This window comes from Brienomyrus brachyistius, chromosome 3 (genome assembly GCF_023856365.1).
Source record: "Brienomyrus brachyistius isolate T26 chromosome 3, BBRACH_0.4, whole genome shotgun sequence".
Taxonomy (NCBI): domain Eukaryota; kingdom Metazoa; phylum Chordata; class Actinopteri; order Osteoglossiformes; family Mormyridae; genus Brienomyrus; species Brienomyrus brachyistius.
The window spans coordinates 29186636-29205594 of record NC_064535.1 but is presented as its reverse complement, the minus strand read 5'-3'; the positions used below and the strand labels follow the sequence as shown (position 1 = coordinate 29205594).

At 49.4% G+C, this 18959-nt stretch overlaps 1 protein-coding gene across 1 annotated transcript in view; it reads left to right on the top strand.

Annotated features, from left to right (window-relative positions):
• Positions 1-18959, top strand: part of LOC125738138 (CUGBP Elav-like family member 2) — a 72022-nt gene that overhangs the window by 18364 nt on the left and 34699 nt on the right. The window contains 2 exon segments of the mRNA XM_049006817.1: positions 9215-9411; positions 17318-17400. Coding sequence (XP_048862774.1) covers positions 9215-9411; positions 17318-17400 — 280 coding nt within the window.

Below are 18959 nucleotides of genomic sequence, written 5' to 3'. Positions count from 1 at the left end.
CTTGTATACATTTACATAGCATCCCCCTTAATCAACCCAGAACAGGCTTGTGTATAATACATGCACTATGCACATTATGGTATCTTTGTTTTATTTGGTGTGCTCGAGTTAATGTTGACTCTTAACAATGACGAAGACAGCATTCCTACGGAATATTCTGCGTACAACCCCATTTCCAAAAAAGTTGGGACCCTGTGTAAAATGTAAATAAATACAGAAGGAAATGATTTCCAAGCATATAAACCAATATTTCACATACAATTATAAAATAAGTTGGCACAGGGGCATGTTCACCACTGTTGCATCACCTCTTCTAACACTCTGTACACGTTTAGGAACTGAGGAGACCAGTTGCTGGAGTTTTGAAAGTGAAATGTCCCATTCTTGCCTGATATAGGATTTGTTCAGTAGTTTGGGGTCTCCTTTGCCATGCTTTTCATTTAATGATGCACCAAATGTTTTCACTGGGTGACAGGTCTGGACTGAGATTATTGACCTTAGTTGCTGTGTTTTATATGGAGGAGTTGGGTGGAGTTAAGCTGGCCTTGGGCTAGTACTGGGTGGTATACTGGTTCATACTGAAAAATGGCTTTTATTATTGTTATGATATGAATTTTTCTTATACCACAATACTGGTTTAAATAACCCACTCAACGTTAGGAAAGTGCTGCAGCTGGAAACTGAAATGATCAGAAATGGAAGATATAGCTGACGCTGGAGTTGAAAATAATGAGAGACTGGGGTTGTTAAAAAATCGATTCTGAGGTACTGATCGATATAAAAAATTAGTATCTGATTAGATACTCATTTTCACCATTATTGATACCAACAGTGCGGCTTTTGCCTCATTCGCCACACTTCACAGAGCACCGCTATAGCGCAGGTGCGCATGCACGCACGCACGCACATGCGCACACACTCGCAGCACCTCCCCTCCTCTCAATAGCCACTGAACGCTTTGGCGCTGGTTAACACACACATACCGAGTTGGCCGACATGGCATACGCTGCAGTTGAAGGCACTTCGCAAACTGCTTTAGTATAAAAAAAAGTGCCGTTTGGAAGTATTTTTCAGACGAGCATGGAAAATATGTCTAAGCCTCTATGCAAACAGTGCTCCAAAGTTGTGGCGACAAAGTCAAGTAGCACATCAAACCTGGCAAAACATCTTAAAGACCGGCATCCCGATCAGTAAAGCTCGTGTTCCAGCAGCACTGAACTATTAAATGCTTATGAAAAATGTTAATTTGGCCGACGCACACCTTGAAATTAGCCGTTATCTAATGTCAAGTAGCTAGCCATCTGTTATCATTAAGGTAGCAGATAGGCACGATGGCTAATAAAATAATATAGTTAATGTGGGAACAATACAAAAATGTGTCCTGTAAAATGTGGGTAAATGCCAGTGATACTTTAAGAAAAATACCGTCGTATACCGTGACACCGATATAACTTTGAAAAATACCGTGATGTAAATTTTTGGTCATGCCACCCAGCTCTACCTTGGGCATCCTGGGAGACTGCAGGTACATTCCTTACATGTTCCTTTTTTTAAAATGTTGTTCATTTTACATCTGTGCTCTTCACAGTCACAGAACTTCTTAAGGTCTTAGGGTACTAGATGTTGTATGTAGATGAGGTGGTGAATAAGGTTTTGGTGTATGAGGAGGGCAATTAAAGGCACACAGGGCAGTTGAAGTAGGACACAATGACGTAAAGTGCAACAGTATTTACAGTATTTAGAAGATTCTGTGCAAAATTGCCATCAATCAGGTTTTGGCATATGAGGTGGGTGTGGTTTCGGCATATGAGGTGGGTGTGGTTTCGGCATATGAGATTCTGCACCATCTGCAAAAACACCCACCAAAACATTTAGGTAAGGAAGGTGGTATGTCCTTTGTTATGGACTGGCATCCTGTCCAAAGTGCCCGCTGCCTTTTCCCCTGTGATAGACTGGCATCTTGTCCAGGGTATAGACTGGTATCCTGTCCAGTGCCCTGTGCATTCTGGGACAGTCTCCAGCTTCACCGCGACCCAGTAAAGGATATACAGCTAACAAAAATGGAATGTTGGAATTGATGGAACCGAGTTAAAACTCATGTTAAAACCCCCAAATCCTGATTAGTATCTAAGCTCGGTGGTTATACCCTGGTGATTTAAGGGAGTCCGTTTTTGGTTGGGAGATCCCTCATCCATTCACCGTCGTCTTGTTCTTACCCAGACCTGTTTCCTTTCTTGTTAAACATTTGGATTAATCAAGTTTTATTTTGTGACATACACAGACATACATGGCACATTTGTGTGAAGTGTGTCACCCAGGACACTGTTCATGCCCCATCCTCATGCTTTACTTCCTGTTTATGAAGGGTGTCGCTACGGTTACAGAGGCGTTACCGATTGTCAGGGAGGCCGTGGTTAAGCCGGAGACCCGTCATGTCACAGGGCCGTAGCTCTGCCTTGGCTAGCCGGGGGAAGTCTGAGGGAACAGATGGGCCCGTATGTTCTGGGAGGTCTGGGTGACGCCGGCTGCTGCCTCTTTGTTTCCCTGAACCGTGGTACCGGTGCTGGTCTTCCTGGACGTCTGGCTGGTTTTCCGTTCTGGTGACTGTCTGGTCCAGCCGACGGGATATCAGTGTGGCGGCTGGGGTTGGGTCAGAGGTCACAGATTGAGTCTGTGGGATTTTTATTTTTTTTTTATTGATAATGATTTTATAACCCTGTGACTGATCAGGATGAGGAATTTGAAGATTGTATAGATGATTAATAAAAAATGTTAAGTAATATATATTTTTAGAGAGCACTCTCATGAGTGATGAGTTACCGTCAGTCATCCTGGTGCATCATTTTGCAGCAACCCACCTGCTCTGAGACACTTATTGCCCTGTTCCATGTTTCGTAGTTTTTGGGAATTCTGGGAAAACAGCAAGTTAAGCTAAACTAACTAAAATACACCCCCACTAACCTGCTCACGTAATTATGAACGGACACTTGGTTACCGGGTGGTATTAGGCCTGATCAAAAAAATGCTGGTGATCACGCCATCATCCACAGGCCCCGTCAGAGGGCTAACCTTCCGACACTCCCTGGTGCTGATATATTGGGCGCGGCCAGGACGCCTTCGTGGGCAGCGATTTCCCTCTTGATATCGACAGCACATTGAAGGAATTAAGCCCTGGAGGTTTGGTAAGAGGACTCTTAGAGGAAGATCCCAAGGAAATGTGCATCGCTCTCTAAAATTGCAAATATGAATCATCCAGGGCAGGTGGCTAAGAGACACCAGTGGCCTTGTGGGAAATTTCTTTTGGCCCTCGAGGTTTCTTCCCGGTCGAATAAAAGCATCATAAAAACTGCTCCGTTTTTATGAGAGCGGCTCTGCTGAATCGGTCCCCAGGAAGGCCAACCGCTGCAGCGCAGGCGTGACTCGCTCTCCGCGATCGAAGGAGCATAACCTTCCGTCTGCCTGGCGGGTGGAACGCCGAGGCGTCGCTGCTCACCGGAACAGTGGATTAACCCATTTCTTAGGAGGACATGCTCATTCTCTCCTGTCGTACGCTTTGTCATGGAGCTCACCGCTTGCTTTTGGCTGCCTTTTACGTGTCAATATTTCCCAGCGCGGTGCAGCGGCTTGCACAATCAGGTGTCACTGAGCCTTCGCACGCCCCCCCCCCATTTTCCTTGTTTGTTGGAGCGGGCCTTGTTCCTGTGGGGTGGAGTGAGTTCTCTCACTTTCAACAGCCGACCGTGAGCAGAATGCAGGGTGTAATCATCTCTTACACACAAATTTCTTCCTTAACATTAAACTATGGGCTTTCATGACAAGAATTCCAGTTGAACTCTAGCCTGGGAAGTCTTGTTTTTCACATAAATACGCATATTAAATTGCTTAATGCTGCACTATGAGGTGGTTTGGTTACTCCTTGAGTGGCTGTCACCTCTTTGCAAGGGTTGCGGGTTCGAATCCTACCTCCAGCATCATTTGTGTGGAGGTCTCCCTGTGTTTGGCTCAGATTATGACTGTATGTACTATGATAGACTGCCATTGTGCCCACGATGTATCTCCCCTGTCCTATACCGACAGTGAATGGTTTCTGATTCCCTACAGCCCTTTAGCAGATGGATAGACGCACGTGGTACATTATTGTATTAGCTGATCAGATGTTTCCTCCCATCTACTCCATGTTGTGTATCACAGAAGACTACATCTCCCAGTATGCTCTGGGCTTTCCCTCAAGCCCCATAGAGCCACCCTAGCCCGCAGAGACTCCCTTTGCTTCTGCAAACAGACGTCTCCTTAAATGACTTTTGGCGGAACACCGATCTCTGCTCGGTGAGGCAATCAGGGCAGTTTGTCGACATGCAGGCTCTGATTGCCATGTGGGATAAATAACCAGTCTAATGACTCCACTTGTGTATACAGTCGATTTAAAAGCCAATACGGAGGCCCAGTGCCAAGTCTGAACCCTGATTGGGTTAACCCTGGGAGGCGGTAACTAGCGACAATGAGAGAATCAAAGTGTGGGCGTGATTGTGGTGCATCATAAGTCTCATTGGTTACTTTATCAGCTCCCACTGGGATTAACCAATCAGTGGTTGAAAGGACTCCTGCCTACCATATGCCCAGTGCCCGAGCCATTGTAGTCATAGTGGTGATGGCTGAGATGGGTGGGTCCATCTTCTGGTACAAAGGTACAGACCTCTTGGCAGCTGGGCCGGGTCGGCACCCCCACCCCTCATGTTGAGTTGGGCATGTTGGACCCCGGGGAGGCGGGGGCATGCTGACGACATCAAGCTGCCCCTGCATCCCTGACCAGTAGTGGAGGGTTGGAGCCCCGCAATGTTTCCGGAAGTCGGTGCGACGAGGCGGCTCCTCTCCCTGCCCGGGCCACGGCAGCAGGCCCTATGCGCCATGACTGCCGTTCCCATGGAAACCAGGCAGACGATATTGTCGGGGGAGGGGATTATATAAGGGCTTAACGAGTTAGTGGGATCGGGGCTGTCCTGCCATCTACAGCGGTTCCGGGGCGATCCAAATTGTCGGCGTTGTTGTCTCTGTGAGCTGATGTGGGGTGCCTGGGCACTGGGGGAGTCAGCGAGTTTTTACAGTGTGGATCCTTTAATGCGACGTGGATCTGAAGTTCTATCGCTTTAATTTGTCAACACTTGCAGAATTAAAGTAATTTGTAAAATAATGCCGGAGTGTGTTCCGCTAATGTACCCTAGCCGCTCTCATAGCGCTGTCAGCCACCGCATACTAATCTGTTACCATGACGTCGGTTCATCTGCCAATCAGTCACTTTTCATTTGATGCAGTGCCCCCCCCCCCCCCCTCACTGGCACACGTCTGCATGTTAAAAAGTTGATCGTTAAATGGTCTTTTGAGAAGGAGATGGAGGTACGGCCCATGTAGGAGATTCTGGAAAGTGTCTCTGGAGTCACGCTGTAGAAAGACTGCCCCAGCCAATGGGAGGGTTCTATTGACTCCCCCCAGAATGTCCTCCAGGAATTGAGAACCTGCCAATCCATCACCTCAGTGAGGATGATGACGGACATTTAACTGAATGTTAATCCAGGAGAAACGAGGAAACTGGACAGTGGGAATCATCTTCAATATCTTGACTGTTCTGTCTGTATCCTGTCCTTCTCTCCTGGTGACGTTATTGTTATGGGGAGAGACTTTGTAGGCGTTGATGACAAAAAGACATGTTGTGATTGGTCGAATCTGGCATTAGCTGATACACAGAACCTCATGCGTACCTGTGTCTGCCGCCCACACATGCTCATGCTCGGGTTTCGGTTGTTTCGCCAACCACAGTGGACTTGTGTTCTGGTCACACGTCATGCCCCACCCCCCACCCCAACTCGGCCCCACGCAGACACTGCGGTCCGGCTGCCACGTTCCACTCTGACGATCTCGGCCGGGAGCAGGAAGCTGACCTCACAGGCTTGTCCTCACTCGGTCCCATTTGAAATCAAGTGAAAATGGAGGGGGTCTGTAAATGTCGATAAACATTACAGGAAGGGCCTTGTTCGTTTTTACCCTCTGCCACAGGAAGGACAGGCTCTGAACTGTCCCCCCCCCCAGCGGCAGGTCCTGCTTGCTAATCAGCTCTCTGCGCACTTTCACTAATTCGATCTGTTCCATGTTGCCGCGTCCCGTTACGCCTCGCCGTGTGGAGTCGGCGTCCTCACCACCCCAGGAGTGCACGTCTGAGCCCACCGGGGTCCTGTGGAGTGCGCCTCGCCCGCCGGCTGCCGTCTGCACACATTTGTCACGCTTCTGTCGCTGCGTCGGTTGTTTATTAGCATCTGAACGCTAATAAATAAAGAAAAAAAAAATGAAAAAGACCTTGAACGTGCTTGCTTGGCACCTTAGCTTCCCTGAAGCTATAAACAGTAAATGCAGCACGTGTTGCATTGAGAGTTTTCTTGTATAAAAAGGTTTGTCCAACTGTCCTCATTACCACCCCCTAGCAGATTGGTGGGGTACTGTTGCTTCCTGTAATGGTGGGGTGCTTGGATGGAGTGTTCAGGATGGTAGGGTTCTGGGGGATCGGGAAGCCTAGCCTGCAGTCCAGACAGGTGGTGAGGGTGGGTGGAGATAGTGATGGGGCAAAGACAGGGGACTGAGCTGGGGGCAGAGACAGGGTGGAGGGGGGTGGAAAAGGGTGGGTGGAGACATGGAGGATGGGGCTGGAGACAGACTGGGCCCCTCCCTTCACTCGATGCTTAATTGTAGGTCAGCCTGCAGAGGTGACTTTTTTGTGGGGGGGGCACACATCAGCATGGCTTCATTAACAGCATGACATTTTATCTGATAATTTTCCCCAGTCGCTCCTTGGTGTGTCTCCATGGTTACATTGTACAAATTGAGCGCGTTTTTAGTAATGTTGCCGAACTTGTTTTTTTTTGTTCACACCTGATTCTGTTGGTTAATAGGTTTTGTTGTTTGAAATGAGGCTGGATCTGAGGACAGGGAGCTGCTGTCGGAGCTGAACACAGCACAGCAGCTGAACTCTCAGCAAAAACTCAGCCTACTGTATAAATAAGCAAGTGTAATAAGTGTAAAAATGGTAAAATATGTAAATTACTTCTGTCACTTAATCATTTCAAATTAACAAAAGCCAGGGTGTCTGAGCTGTCTGAGGAATATCCTTTGAGATGCTCCTCTATAAAACCAGGGAGACTTTTGACCTTGGAAGGAGGGGGGATTGTCCTCAAGCGCGGGTGGAATGTCTGATGGTCCTGGCTGGATTAGGGAAGAATTTGCCCATGCTGGTCCCGTTATAGAATGTTCTGGAGAGGCATACAGCTACTATACCGGCAGTAAACTGCATCTGAGGGGGATTGGGGAGTCATCGGAGATCTCACTCCCTCTCTCTGAATGCACTGGGGGGGGCACTCTTCAGGGGGGAGGGGGCTCTCTGATTTGCGCTGCTGATTTTTCCGGGGCAGATGCTCGCGATTTCCGGCTCTCTATAGCGTAAAGTGTTACCACCACACACCCCCCCCCCCCCCCCATTAGCGTCGCCCCAGAAACGTGTCCAGACCCGTACCGGATAAATGGAGAATTTCTGTGGATAAATACGAGGCGTCACACCTCGGAACGTGCTGTGGTTTGCGGGTGCATTTAAAAATATATAAAAAAGGCTGATGTGGGAAATTTTTATTGGTGGTATGGCAAGCTGGCTTGGCCACGCAAGGTCTTAAAGATGAAAATGCAGGCATGTGCTCGGAATGAGGCTGGCCGAGTCGCCGCGGTAACGCCGCCACAGAGTGGCTCGGATGCTGGACCACGGATGTGGAATTATTTTCCCAGGAAATGTCAGATGCGTTTTTATTTTTGTTTTTTCTTCTCTACGACTTGGAGCGGGCTTGTTTTTTGTTGCAAATGAGATTAATTAGGATTGTGTGGCGTTGCTGATTACGGTTATTAAGCACTCACCTGTCAGCCCCCCCCCCCGAAATAAAGGACCTTTAAAGGCTGCAGCTGCGAGGGGGGAGGCATCATTTAAATACAGTCTGCTGTGCCCCCGCTGGTGCTTTGACGTCCCCCTTTGTTCTGGCCTCCTCCTGAGGTGCCGCTCCTGAAATATGTGCCATTACCCCCCACCACCAATGTGTGCAGCCCCCCTCCTCCTAAGGGACTGATCCTAAATGTGTCCCGTTGTGACTCAACCCCTTTCAGAGAAGTATGGTGTCTTTTTTTTTTTTTGCTGAGAGGGCGGTCACTGATGGGAGAAATGTTTAAGAAATCAGACTGCAACCCCCTCCAGTTTGCTCCCCTGCCTCTTCTCCTCCCCATCCTGTTTGTTCGCAGCTGTGCCGTTCATAGATCTGAGCCCCCCCCCCCCCCCCCCATTCAGCAAAGCTCCAAAATAATCGCCGTTTTGCCTTCGCTCCTATTTCGGCGTCCTTGGCAGACGCACTGAGAGGCCGCTGTGTTTGGCAGCAGAGCGTTGCCCAGGATATGGATACGGTCTGTGGTGTTTCTCGTGGGGGGGGGGGGGGGGGGGGGCTCTTACCTCACACGAAACGAAGAGGCATCTTTGTTCCCAAATTGCTATGGGGTTCTGATGGGGCTATAGGGGCTGATTTTACAGAAACATGAACACTTAAGCAGTCTTAGCAGTACTGGGATGGACGGTGACACACAAGCCACTTTTTATTGACTGAGTCGTTGGCTCCCATTTGCTGGTTCAAATTGGTTAGACAGAGTGGTGATTGGCAGGGCAGCATAATAGTACCTTTCTGGCTGTATCTTATATCCCCCCGTAAAAGCACCTTGGGGGGGGTGTGACCCGTTACTACGCCCGCAGCTCTGATCTGCGTATGATCTGTGGTCACTGTGACCAAGGGTGTAACTTTGGGGTGACCATTGGGGGGGATTGAGGTCTCCATTCAGATAAGGGGGTCCAGGGGGTTTTATTGGCTGGTTTTGATTATTAGGGGGATTACAACTCCCCATCCCCCCATAATTTGCTCACATGGCTGTCACTCCGGTCTATGACGTTCCTGTGATTTGTTCATCTGTCTTTTGCCGCGTGTGAGTATGTTTGTGCATAACTGGTGACAGTGAATGAGAGATTAGAGAGACGGGCACACATGTCACACATGTCACACATGTCACACATGTCACACATGTCACACATGTCACACATGTCACACATGTCACACGTGTCACACGTGTAACGCCCCGCCTACGTGTCTCTCCATAGCAACGGCACCGGCAGCAAGATGAACGGGGCGCTGGAGCATTCGGACCAGCCCGACCCCGACGCCATCAAGATGTTCGTGGGCCAGATCCCACGGTCCTGGTCAGAGAAGGAGCTGAAGGAGCTGTTCGAGCCGTACGGCGCCGTCTACCAGATCAACATCCTCCGAGACCGGAGCCAGAACCCACCACAGAGCAAAGGTAACGATCTCTGCACGCTCCGATCGCACCTGTCTGACATTTAGTCCCCACAATGTAAAATAAACCTAACACACACACTCTCACACACACACACACACACACACACACACTGATCTGTCTCCTCTGCCTGTCAGCTCTGTCTCCTCCTCCTCGTTATTCGTACATCCTGTCCTTCCCGAGGTCGCAGGCTGGTCCCCGTTTCACCGAGGCTAATAGCTAACCCGCCGTCATCTGTATAAAAATCATACCTACAGCTCTCTCTCTCTCTCTCTCTCTCTCTCTCTCTATCTATCTCTATCTCTTTCTCCACCATCTAGTCTGCTTAACTCTGAGTCTGCCATGACATTGTTTTACTCTTATTACCCATCCATCCATCCGCCTTATTCAGGACCGCAGACTCTCATTATCTCTGTATTAAACACAGAATTCGGCAGTTATGAATGCCAGAGGCGAGTCCAGGTTCCGAGCAGCACAATGGTGCCATTACATGTGAGGGACACGTGCATTAGGACACTTGAGTGTGAATGGGGTCACAAGCCCCAAAAACAGTGTGTATTTCGCTGGGGCGCCGTCTCCTCAGTGGCTGTACATCATAGCTTTCCATCTCCATTTGTTTTACGAAGGTGAGCCGAAATGTGGGTGCATGATATCCAGGAATATTGCTTAGCACCCGTTGCCTCGGGGAGGAAAAAACCGATGTATGCTTGTTTGTGGGACAAGCAGCACGAGTTAAATAATTCATAGAGTCACTCCGCATTCATTTGGCATCTGATGGAACATTCCGGCGGACGAGCTCTGCCCGATGAACGGGGGGGGGCCGCAAGTTCACCGTCTCCGTGGATTGACGTGACCTACCATTATTGGGTCGCGCCTTGGGTACGTGCGTCGATTAAGCTTGAGTAGAGATGGTTCGGGGACACTTCAGAGACGGGGTCTGCTCGACCCCGTGTAGGACGGAAGCCAGAATGAAGAGGGCCGGCTGGATTTGTGTTAAGCGGATGCCGGCCGTGGTGTTTTAGAGAGTGCTGACCCTAACATGCAAACTCCACGCATGTAGAGCAAGGGTGCTGACCCCAGAACACGCCGTGCGTAATTGTGTGATCGAATTGTTCCAACGGTCATCATGACGATGGGTTTACTGTTCAAACACTGGCATCCCTACCATGTCTTCTACAGGAAATGCACGGGCTTACCCATGCTGTAGCCCAGGGGCCTCTGCTCAAAAGAGGTCTAAGGAGTTTTCGGGGTCAGCCTCGTCGCGATTCTGACCTGCTTTTCATCCTACCCTGTTTTTGTGTTAATGTAGCGTTCAGCTGGATTGAAAAATCTACCGGAGAAATATGGCCATTCAGCAGCGGCCTTATAACTGGGAGTTTGATGAGTGAATTTGCTATTAAATTGGTGTTTGTAGTGCACAATAACCTGTACATTTTCCGAGGAGAAAAATGCGGTTTGGGCCGGATTTTTCCGAGAAACTCTTTTCCACAGAAATACACCCGCTTATGTGCAGTGGCATAGATATGGTAATATTAGCATATAGTATTACATCTTTGCTTAGTCTGCTTTGAAAATGTTTTCAACTGTAGTAACCGTAGTGAGAGTGAAAGGGAAATATTCCGATTTTGAACCGTCAACTTCCATTCAGATTTGGACGTGACATCCCCACAGATCAGGGGACCAGTGACGTCTGGGTCGTTACGGATAACCACGGCTCCACGGTTCCAGGACAGCCTGCCTGATTTCCTGGAGAGCCCATTTCGGCTCTGGGGGGCATCCTGCTCTACTAGCCATTTCTGTAAGTTGCATCAGGCGTGCCGCCTTCCCGGGAGCTATGGGCTCCCCTCTCTGCTGTCCGCTGGCGTTGTGCAGTCTGAGCTCCTGCTTCCCAGGGGCACTAGCGCGCACAGAACTGGAATTAGGAGAGAGGCTGGTGTGTTGTTTTTTTTTTTTTTTTTAAAAACAGGTTAATAACATGCTGATGCTGAGGGCTGCACAGCCACTATGAGGCATGCCTTGGGGGGGGGTGGCTGGGAGTTGCCAGGATTTTTCCTGCTATAGAGACCTTATCCCTTAATGAGATGCTGCTGTCTTACAAACTTCAGTGAGCGATCATTGTAGCGGCCATAATGTCTCCCCGGAGGATCATGGGAACTCTGTGGAGAATTTGCACTAAGTCTGATGTGTATATCCAGTGTCCTGCGATCTCTGCATCTCCAGTGGCTCGTGCTTTTCACGTGTGCGACCTTGCATTCGTGCTTTTCACGTGTGCGACCTTGCATTTTCATCCCTTAGGACCACAGCAGAGCCTTCCCATGATGCATCACACTCTCTATGGGTGTTGTGCTGCACTGAGCCAGCTCTGTGTCAGATCTGCACAGACGGCTGCAGCTTTGATATTGTACAACGGTTCAGGAGGGGGCGTGGGGGGGGGTAAGGAGGCTTGGGTAGTGGGGGTGTAAGAGGGGGGTTTGGACAAAGTGAGACATACTGTCTGTAAGTAGGATCGTTCCGGAGTGGATCACGGCTGACCGCAGTGCCGAGTCAGTCAGGGCCGCGGGCAGCCGGTTCCTCACCATCATCTCGCTCTATTAAATTACTTACGGGTCAGTCTGTGTGCTGCACGGCGCTGTTTTCCGTAGTGATGGCATTCCGTGTGTGAAGATCTGAGGGAGGCAAGCGTTTTGTTCTCTGTAAAGTAAGCAGACAAGAAGCCCATTAAGTGTGTGCCTTCGTTAATGAATAAAACATCCTTTTTTAACTCCGAGAGTGTGCTCTCTCTGTCCTCCAAGCAGCCCCCTCTCTCCTCCATCTCTCTCTCTCTCCCCTTCTCTCTCTCCCCCATCCTCCACAATCCTGGTTAACCACATCTATGCCAAAGCTTCAGTTCTGATCCAGAGCACTGTTTTGGAAACGTGTCCCGCTGTTTCCGACAGGTTGAGAGACTTGTGGTTCTGGTCAGATCCGCTGTAACCCGGCGGAGAGTGAAACGCCATAGGCAGGCCTGGGGGGGGGGGGGGGGGGGGTGGGGGGCTGGCTACGATGTGTTCAGTCACATGAACCTAGTGTGTGTCTGTGGGAGTCTTTGTGCATATAATATGTATGTGTGTGTGTGTGTGTGTGTGCCCACCTCTGTAGGGTCAGCCCAATGGGAAGAAACCGGGCCCCTTGGCTGGGTTCCGGTGGCTCGGTGCCGGGCAGTGAGGAGGTGCTGCCCGCACTACCAGTCTGTTCTAAACATGCAGGGCACGGGCCAGACGGCCAGACGGCTCGGCCGACACACCGGGCGGTCCCTGACAGGTGCCGGCGCGGGCTCGTGAAGGACGCCCACAGCACACATGTGGTCGCGTTCACCCCCCGCTGTCAGTGGCAAGCCAAACCAGCCTGAGAGACGGAGGCTGCGGGTTTTATCTAATGCCCCTGCCCAGCCTCTTTTTTTGGGGGGGGGGGGCATTGTGCCAAGGCCTCATTAACATGTTAATGTATTCCGATAGATTATCGGGCCATAATTGCCAGGGCACACTGGTCTCAGCCTCTCTCCTGAGGCTGCCCCGGCTTTGCCCCTTCCTCCTCCTCCCCTGGTGAGGTCACCACGGCCATTAGATGTCACATTTCATCACAGGAAGCCCTCCCTTCTCTGCCAAAGACCCCCTCAGCCCGCTCCTGTCGCCGCCTACTGTTCCTCACCTCGGCTGCTCGTCTGGATGGGTGATGAGGACCGTGCTCTGTGACCACGACGGGCAGCTGTCTGTGAGATAGACCTCAGCTTCCAGTCTGTGAGGAAACATGGGAGGGGAAAATGAGCAACGGTGATTCCTTTTGCATTTCCTGCATTTCAGCACTGAGCCTCATGGGGGGGGGGGGGGGGGACACGAGCACGCTGCTGCAAACAGACTCAGCGAATCCCTGTTAAGTGTTTCCACTCCGCTGCTTTGGAGATAAAAAGCCGCTAATGTGGCTTCTGCACAATTACTGCATAGCCTGGGGACCAGAGCACTGCGCCTTGGCGCATGCAGTATGGGGGTGTGCTGTGAGCCCCTGTGCCCGTCTCTGCAGACAGCCTCCACACACTGGCACCTCTCTGCCTCAGGAAGCGTCGCAGGTCACTGCAGCTGCCCTGCACTTTTACACATTGTAATGCAGGCATGACTGTCCCATGAGGACACTCCTCCCGTCTGTCCTGTGGCTGCCGTCATCCTTAAACTTGCCACCAGGGGGCCTTTGTGGGGGCGAGGGGCTGCGGGTAACCTGAAGCAGAGACTCACTGACACTTGCCCCCATCTGGGACCTGCAGCCCAGCTCTTGCCGCTGCTCTCACACTCTGCTTGCTATGGATCCTTGAAACGTTAAAATAGATTTTCAAAATTTACGGCCATAAAAATGTCTGAAAATGCCTTCTTTAGCTATTGGGGATTAGATTCTGCAGACCTACTGAGTTAATCATGCCTGTATTACAGACCATGACTTATTATATAATCAGATGTATAATTCAGTTGTTGTGCTGCTGACTCCTCCCCGCTTTCCTTCGTATGCTCTGTGCTGCTCTTGTTTTGTCATTTCACATCCTTATGTTTGAGGAGGTGGGATGCAAGGAATAAAAAATTCAATTCGACAGAGACAGGGGAGTTGAGGAGCACTGGGACCAGTTGGCATCAACGAGCAGTGCTACAAGGCCTGGATATGGAATGTGTCACAAGGCCAGTTTTCACATGAATTTGAAGAGGCTCATGGGAGTTTTACTTACGCAAAAATGTTCTGAGGACAGAACAGAAAAAAAAATGGTTGGTTCAGAGAGACAACCAATCAGATTGTGGAGGAGGCGGGTCCAAGCAACTAGAGAAAGAGGGATCAACCAGTCAGACGTCTTCGTCCTGCCTCCTCTAGTTGCTTGGACCCACCTGCTCTACATTTGGATTGGTTTCCTCTATTGAACCAGTAATTTTTTATTCTACCCCCAGAACATTTTTTTGTTAACTAAAACTCTCACGAGCATAGGAGAGGCCTCAGTGTGACGTGAGAGTAAGACGATCTGCTGCCGCTCCTGCTGGATACAGCAAACTCTCACCTCCATTCGACGTCCAGTCGCTGTTCATCCACAGATTCTCTGACACCCCCAAGTGCCTTGGGTTCCCCAAAGATAAGACAAGACAGAACTTATCCCTGTGGGGGGGAAATTCATTTGTCCGCAAAGAGTAACGTAAAGAGGAAATACAACAAAGGATAAGAAATGAACATAATAAGACGGCCACAAAATAATTAAAGGAAAATTAATTAATAAAATAAACATCCATTTTGTCTATTTACTTGTCCCATGCAGGATTGCGGGGCTCTGGAGACTCTCCTGGAAACTGTGGACCCAAGGCAGGGAATAATGTAAATGAATTGCCAAGTCATGGTAATAAACAACGAAGTAATGCATTTAAAGAATAAATTAAGAAAGAAATTAAAGAAAAATATACTGCTGTGGTAAATCCGTTATAAGTCACTGGCAATGGTATGAATCTAACACCAAGCATGCTCGGTTTTTAAAATGCCATTCCCTAGTTCATCATGCACCAAGCCATTCACCCGCATGAAAATAACACCGCCCCCAGCGAGAGATTTGCTGTCGCTCTGTTCGTTAAAAGAGAGCTGTTGCCGAGGGTGAGGGGTTTGTGTCGGATTTCTGCGTCGATCCGTTTGAATAAAAGAATCGGTGACACAGGACATATTAGAGGTCATTTTGGTCTTGCTCTGCTGTGAAGAGCTTGAAAGGGGTATTAAAAAACATTGAATTTCATTTTTAAAAGTGCACAGTGGCCCTGACTGGTACTAATATTGTCAAGTCGGCGGTAGTTTGTACAATTTTGCTCGTGAGAAGTAAAACTGTGTGGGTTTTTAATTTTATTGAGCTGCGGTTTCTGATGGCTGCAGACGCAGTGATGAAGCCTCTTCGGGTGTTTTATATCTGCACGGCTCCATGTGCGGTTAGTAATGGCTGCGGAGGCCACTGTGCCCCATCACAGCTCCTTCATTTTATTCCGTTTTTATTCTTTTTTGGAGAAGTTTTTTCGTATTACTGTGTATATAAAAACTAAACTAATAATTGTTTTTGGCAGGTGGAGTGTCGGTCAAATTGCTTTGTTGATTAAAACCTGTTAGCAAAATGTAGGCATTTTCTTTTGCTTTATTGCTAAGTGATGTGACCCCCCCCCTCCCCCCCCGACCCCCCACTTTAGGGATGGTTAGTGAGGTTGGGGACAACTAGAGAGGTTGGTGGCTATGAGCCGAATTCTTCCAGCAGGAATTTGGGGAGAGCCTCCATGGCAACCCCCCCTTTACACACAAAGCTGGTACTGTCACACCCCCCCCCCCCACAGCTGTTCACTCTGCTCCCCTGTGCCTGAAGTTCTGTGCTCCTCATCATGTGCACCTGTTTTTCTCTTTCCACGCTGTCAAAGAAAACAAAACTTTTTATTCGGTTCCTCAGATGGCTGACAGACTGGCCATGAGTCGGCTGTGGGGAGCCTTTCCACATTGTGAAGTGTAGCTGCACGGCATTATGGGTAGCATATGAAGAAACTGTTTTCTCAATGTGGTGTGCAGGGTGGTCAGGTGGTGTAATCAGGCTATTATTCAGTGCCACGCACACGCACAACACATGCACACACACAGTGTTTTCCTCATTTAGCTAACAGCCCCCCTCCCCCTCATTCCCCCCTTCCTCCTTATTTTCTTCACACCCCCCCCCCCCCCCCACCAAATTTTGATACTGATCACACTCCATGCGGGAAATGCATAGGTTAGTGGCAGCCGTGTTCTGTGTGCCTCCAGCACAGTACCACCCTGATAACGCACACACAGAAACATACACGCGCACATACCCACATTTACGCACACACACAGAAACATACGCACACACATACACACATTTACGCGCGCACACAGAAACATACGCACACACATACACACATTTACGCGCGCACACAGAAACATACGCACACACATTTACGCACACACACGCTTGCAGCATTTAAAGACACATTATGGCCCATTCTGGGATTTTGGTGAATTGGGGGGGCCACACGCAGGAGTATGACTCTGCACACAACCTGGAACGGGCAGGTTCTGATCTTAAGCAGAACCCAGCAGGTGGTTGCAGTCCTCTCTTCATCTCCTGGGTCTCCCCTGGCCCAGCCCGGAGCTCTGGTTGGCGATCCGGTAACCCATGCGAAGAATTTCCAACATGCATGGCCATGTTGGTGATTCGAAAAGGTTCTGAGTGGAGGACACAGCCGCTGAGATTAACTCCGTCCGTATGCTGATCCCTGTGTTCCCGACGGCACCCGTGTCGCTGTGTTTTTACCCGTGTAATGAAACGGGAATTTTCACGGTTCGTTAGCCAGCATCTGGATAGTGGCTGGTAGCTGGCAGTGCGGCACTGGCGAGTGCCGTTTACTGCCTCCCCGTCAGCCGGGCTGCAGTGTACCCGCTGCCATGGATGGTACGGCACATAGCTCAGTCCCACGTCACTGGGTTTCATTTATATTGAAATAACAACAATGTTTTTTCATCCCCTAGGGGGCCCCTCATCAAGACATGAATGTTTCCGAAAGTGTCTGGAGGGAGACGGCAGCCTTCATATCTGTTAGCATTACCACGTCGATGACAGTGGCCTTGTACCAATGACATTGTTTTGTCTCATCTTGCCACCCCTCACCCCCCCCGAGGTTTTCTGCCTCATAATGAAAACACTCATGTCTTGGCAGCAAGAACGCCCTCTCCTCCTCCACCTCCTTTTCTCCTCTCTGCTCCTCTCCTCTCAGCCCCGTAGAAGCCTGAAGATAACGTTTCACAGGACGCTTTCGTTTTGTTCGTTCGGAAGCTGCTGCCTGTGATTTGTGATCGTCTCTCCTCTCTGTCTTCGCAGGCTGCTGTTTTGTAACGTTTTACACGCGGAAGGCTGCCCTGGAGGCACAGAATGCTCTACACAACATAAAGACCCTATCTGGGGTGAGTATTCCCACTGTGGGGGGCTGAGGCTTTCATATAGCATGTGTGTTTATGTTCGTCTGGGGCCTGTTTCGTCTGGAGATTGTGTGTTTACAAAGAGATGGCATTTATCAGTTCTTACGCAGGGGTAATGTTTGTCTAAGTGAGTGCTTATCCTGTGTTGTCTTTACCTGAGTATTTCTTTTTGACTACATTGACCTGAGTTAGGGGTGTTTCTTTGTTTGGTAATCTGTGTGACTTGCACAGGTTTAGGCCTCCCATTGGTTAGAGGGAAAGGAAGCATTGTGGGTAATTCAGTATCCAGAACATTCGTTCATGGCTCATTTAAACCTCCTTCGAGTAGACATGTTTTCTGAGTCCGTTACTAACTGGCCGCTGACCTGTGGTGCCGTTTTGCGCTTTCATCACAGCATTTGGTTTGTCCCCGTTGGGTTTTCTCCCATTGGCATTACTCTCAGATTGCTGTCCAGTGTCACTGCGGTGGGATTGAGGAAATATCTACAGGGGCCATGATTGTGTCCTGCTCACACCTGGCTCTCTGTCACAATGCCCAAGACACCCTCACGCTTCTTATTTTCCATTGTTATCCTTTTGGGGAGCCACTCAGCCTTCTGGGATAGGTCCCTGCCTCCCCGTTGCTTTATAAGCTCTCCCGGAGGAACGCTTTTGGTATTCTTGCCTGTGTTTCGCTTACAGAATTAGCCGCAGAAGCTAGTGGTGTTACATCAAGCTCAAGCTACCGCAATTTGAAGTACTCGCCTCTCTCCGTTTCTATTTTGTACGGCAGCTAGCTGCCTTAGTCAAGGTAATCGCCTCTTTTATCACGCTTGATATCTCTGTTGTGATGTGTCTCCTAAGCAGCTCTGGTCTGGCCTTGTGAGTTGCACTGAGAGAGACAGAGAGTGTCGTTCAAGGATCTTTCTCTACATGTTAAAAACACCCTGGCCACGCCCACAAAGGGGCGGGCTCTTCGTCTATGGAGAGTCTGAATGGGTCCGGCTGCCCAGAAAGCGTCAGCTGTGCCCCGACTTCACAGGAGCAGATCTGTGGTCTTGAGCCTTTTCACGGCAGCTTAACAGAAGTTCGATGTCCAGTCTGTGAGCCTGTGATATGAGGAAGCACTCGGAGCAGGTGCGAGCCGGTGGGGGGGCCCGCATCTCTGCCGTTATCGCAAAACCTAATTAATGATGCCCAGCTGGCTCTAGTTGGACTAATTGCTTAGATGGGGGTCTTATGGGGTCAGATGGGTGAATATAGAGGACAGAACTTAGCAAAACGCGCTTGTCCGGTTATGTAGCATTCTTCGGGTTCTTTGTCACTCTCTTTTGAAATTACTAAGATTTTTTGTTTGTTTTCTCAACTTGCTTTTCCTAAAAGAACCTTGATCCCATCATGGATTAACTTGTTTAAGTCCCCACCTTGAATCAGACCATCACCCTCCGGCCTGCCACAGAAAAGAGCTGAACAACCTAATGTTGTGTTTCTTTTATCCATCCATCCATCCGTCCATCCGTCCAGTATAAGCTTACTGTAGGGTTATGGTCACTGAGCCTGACTTA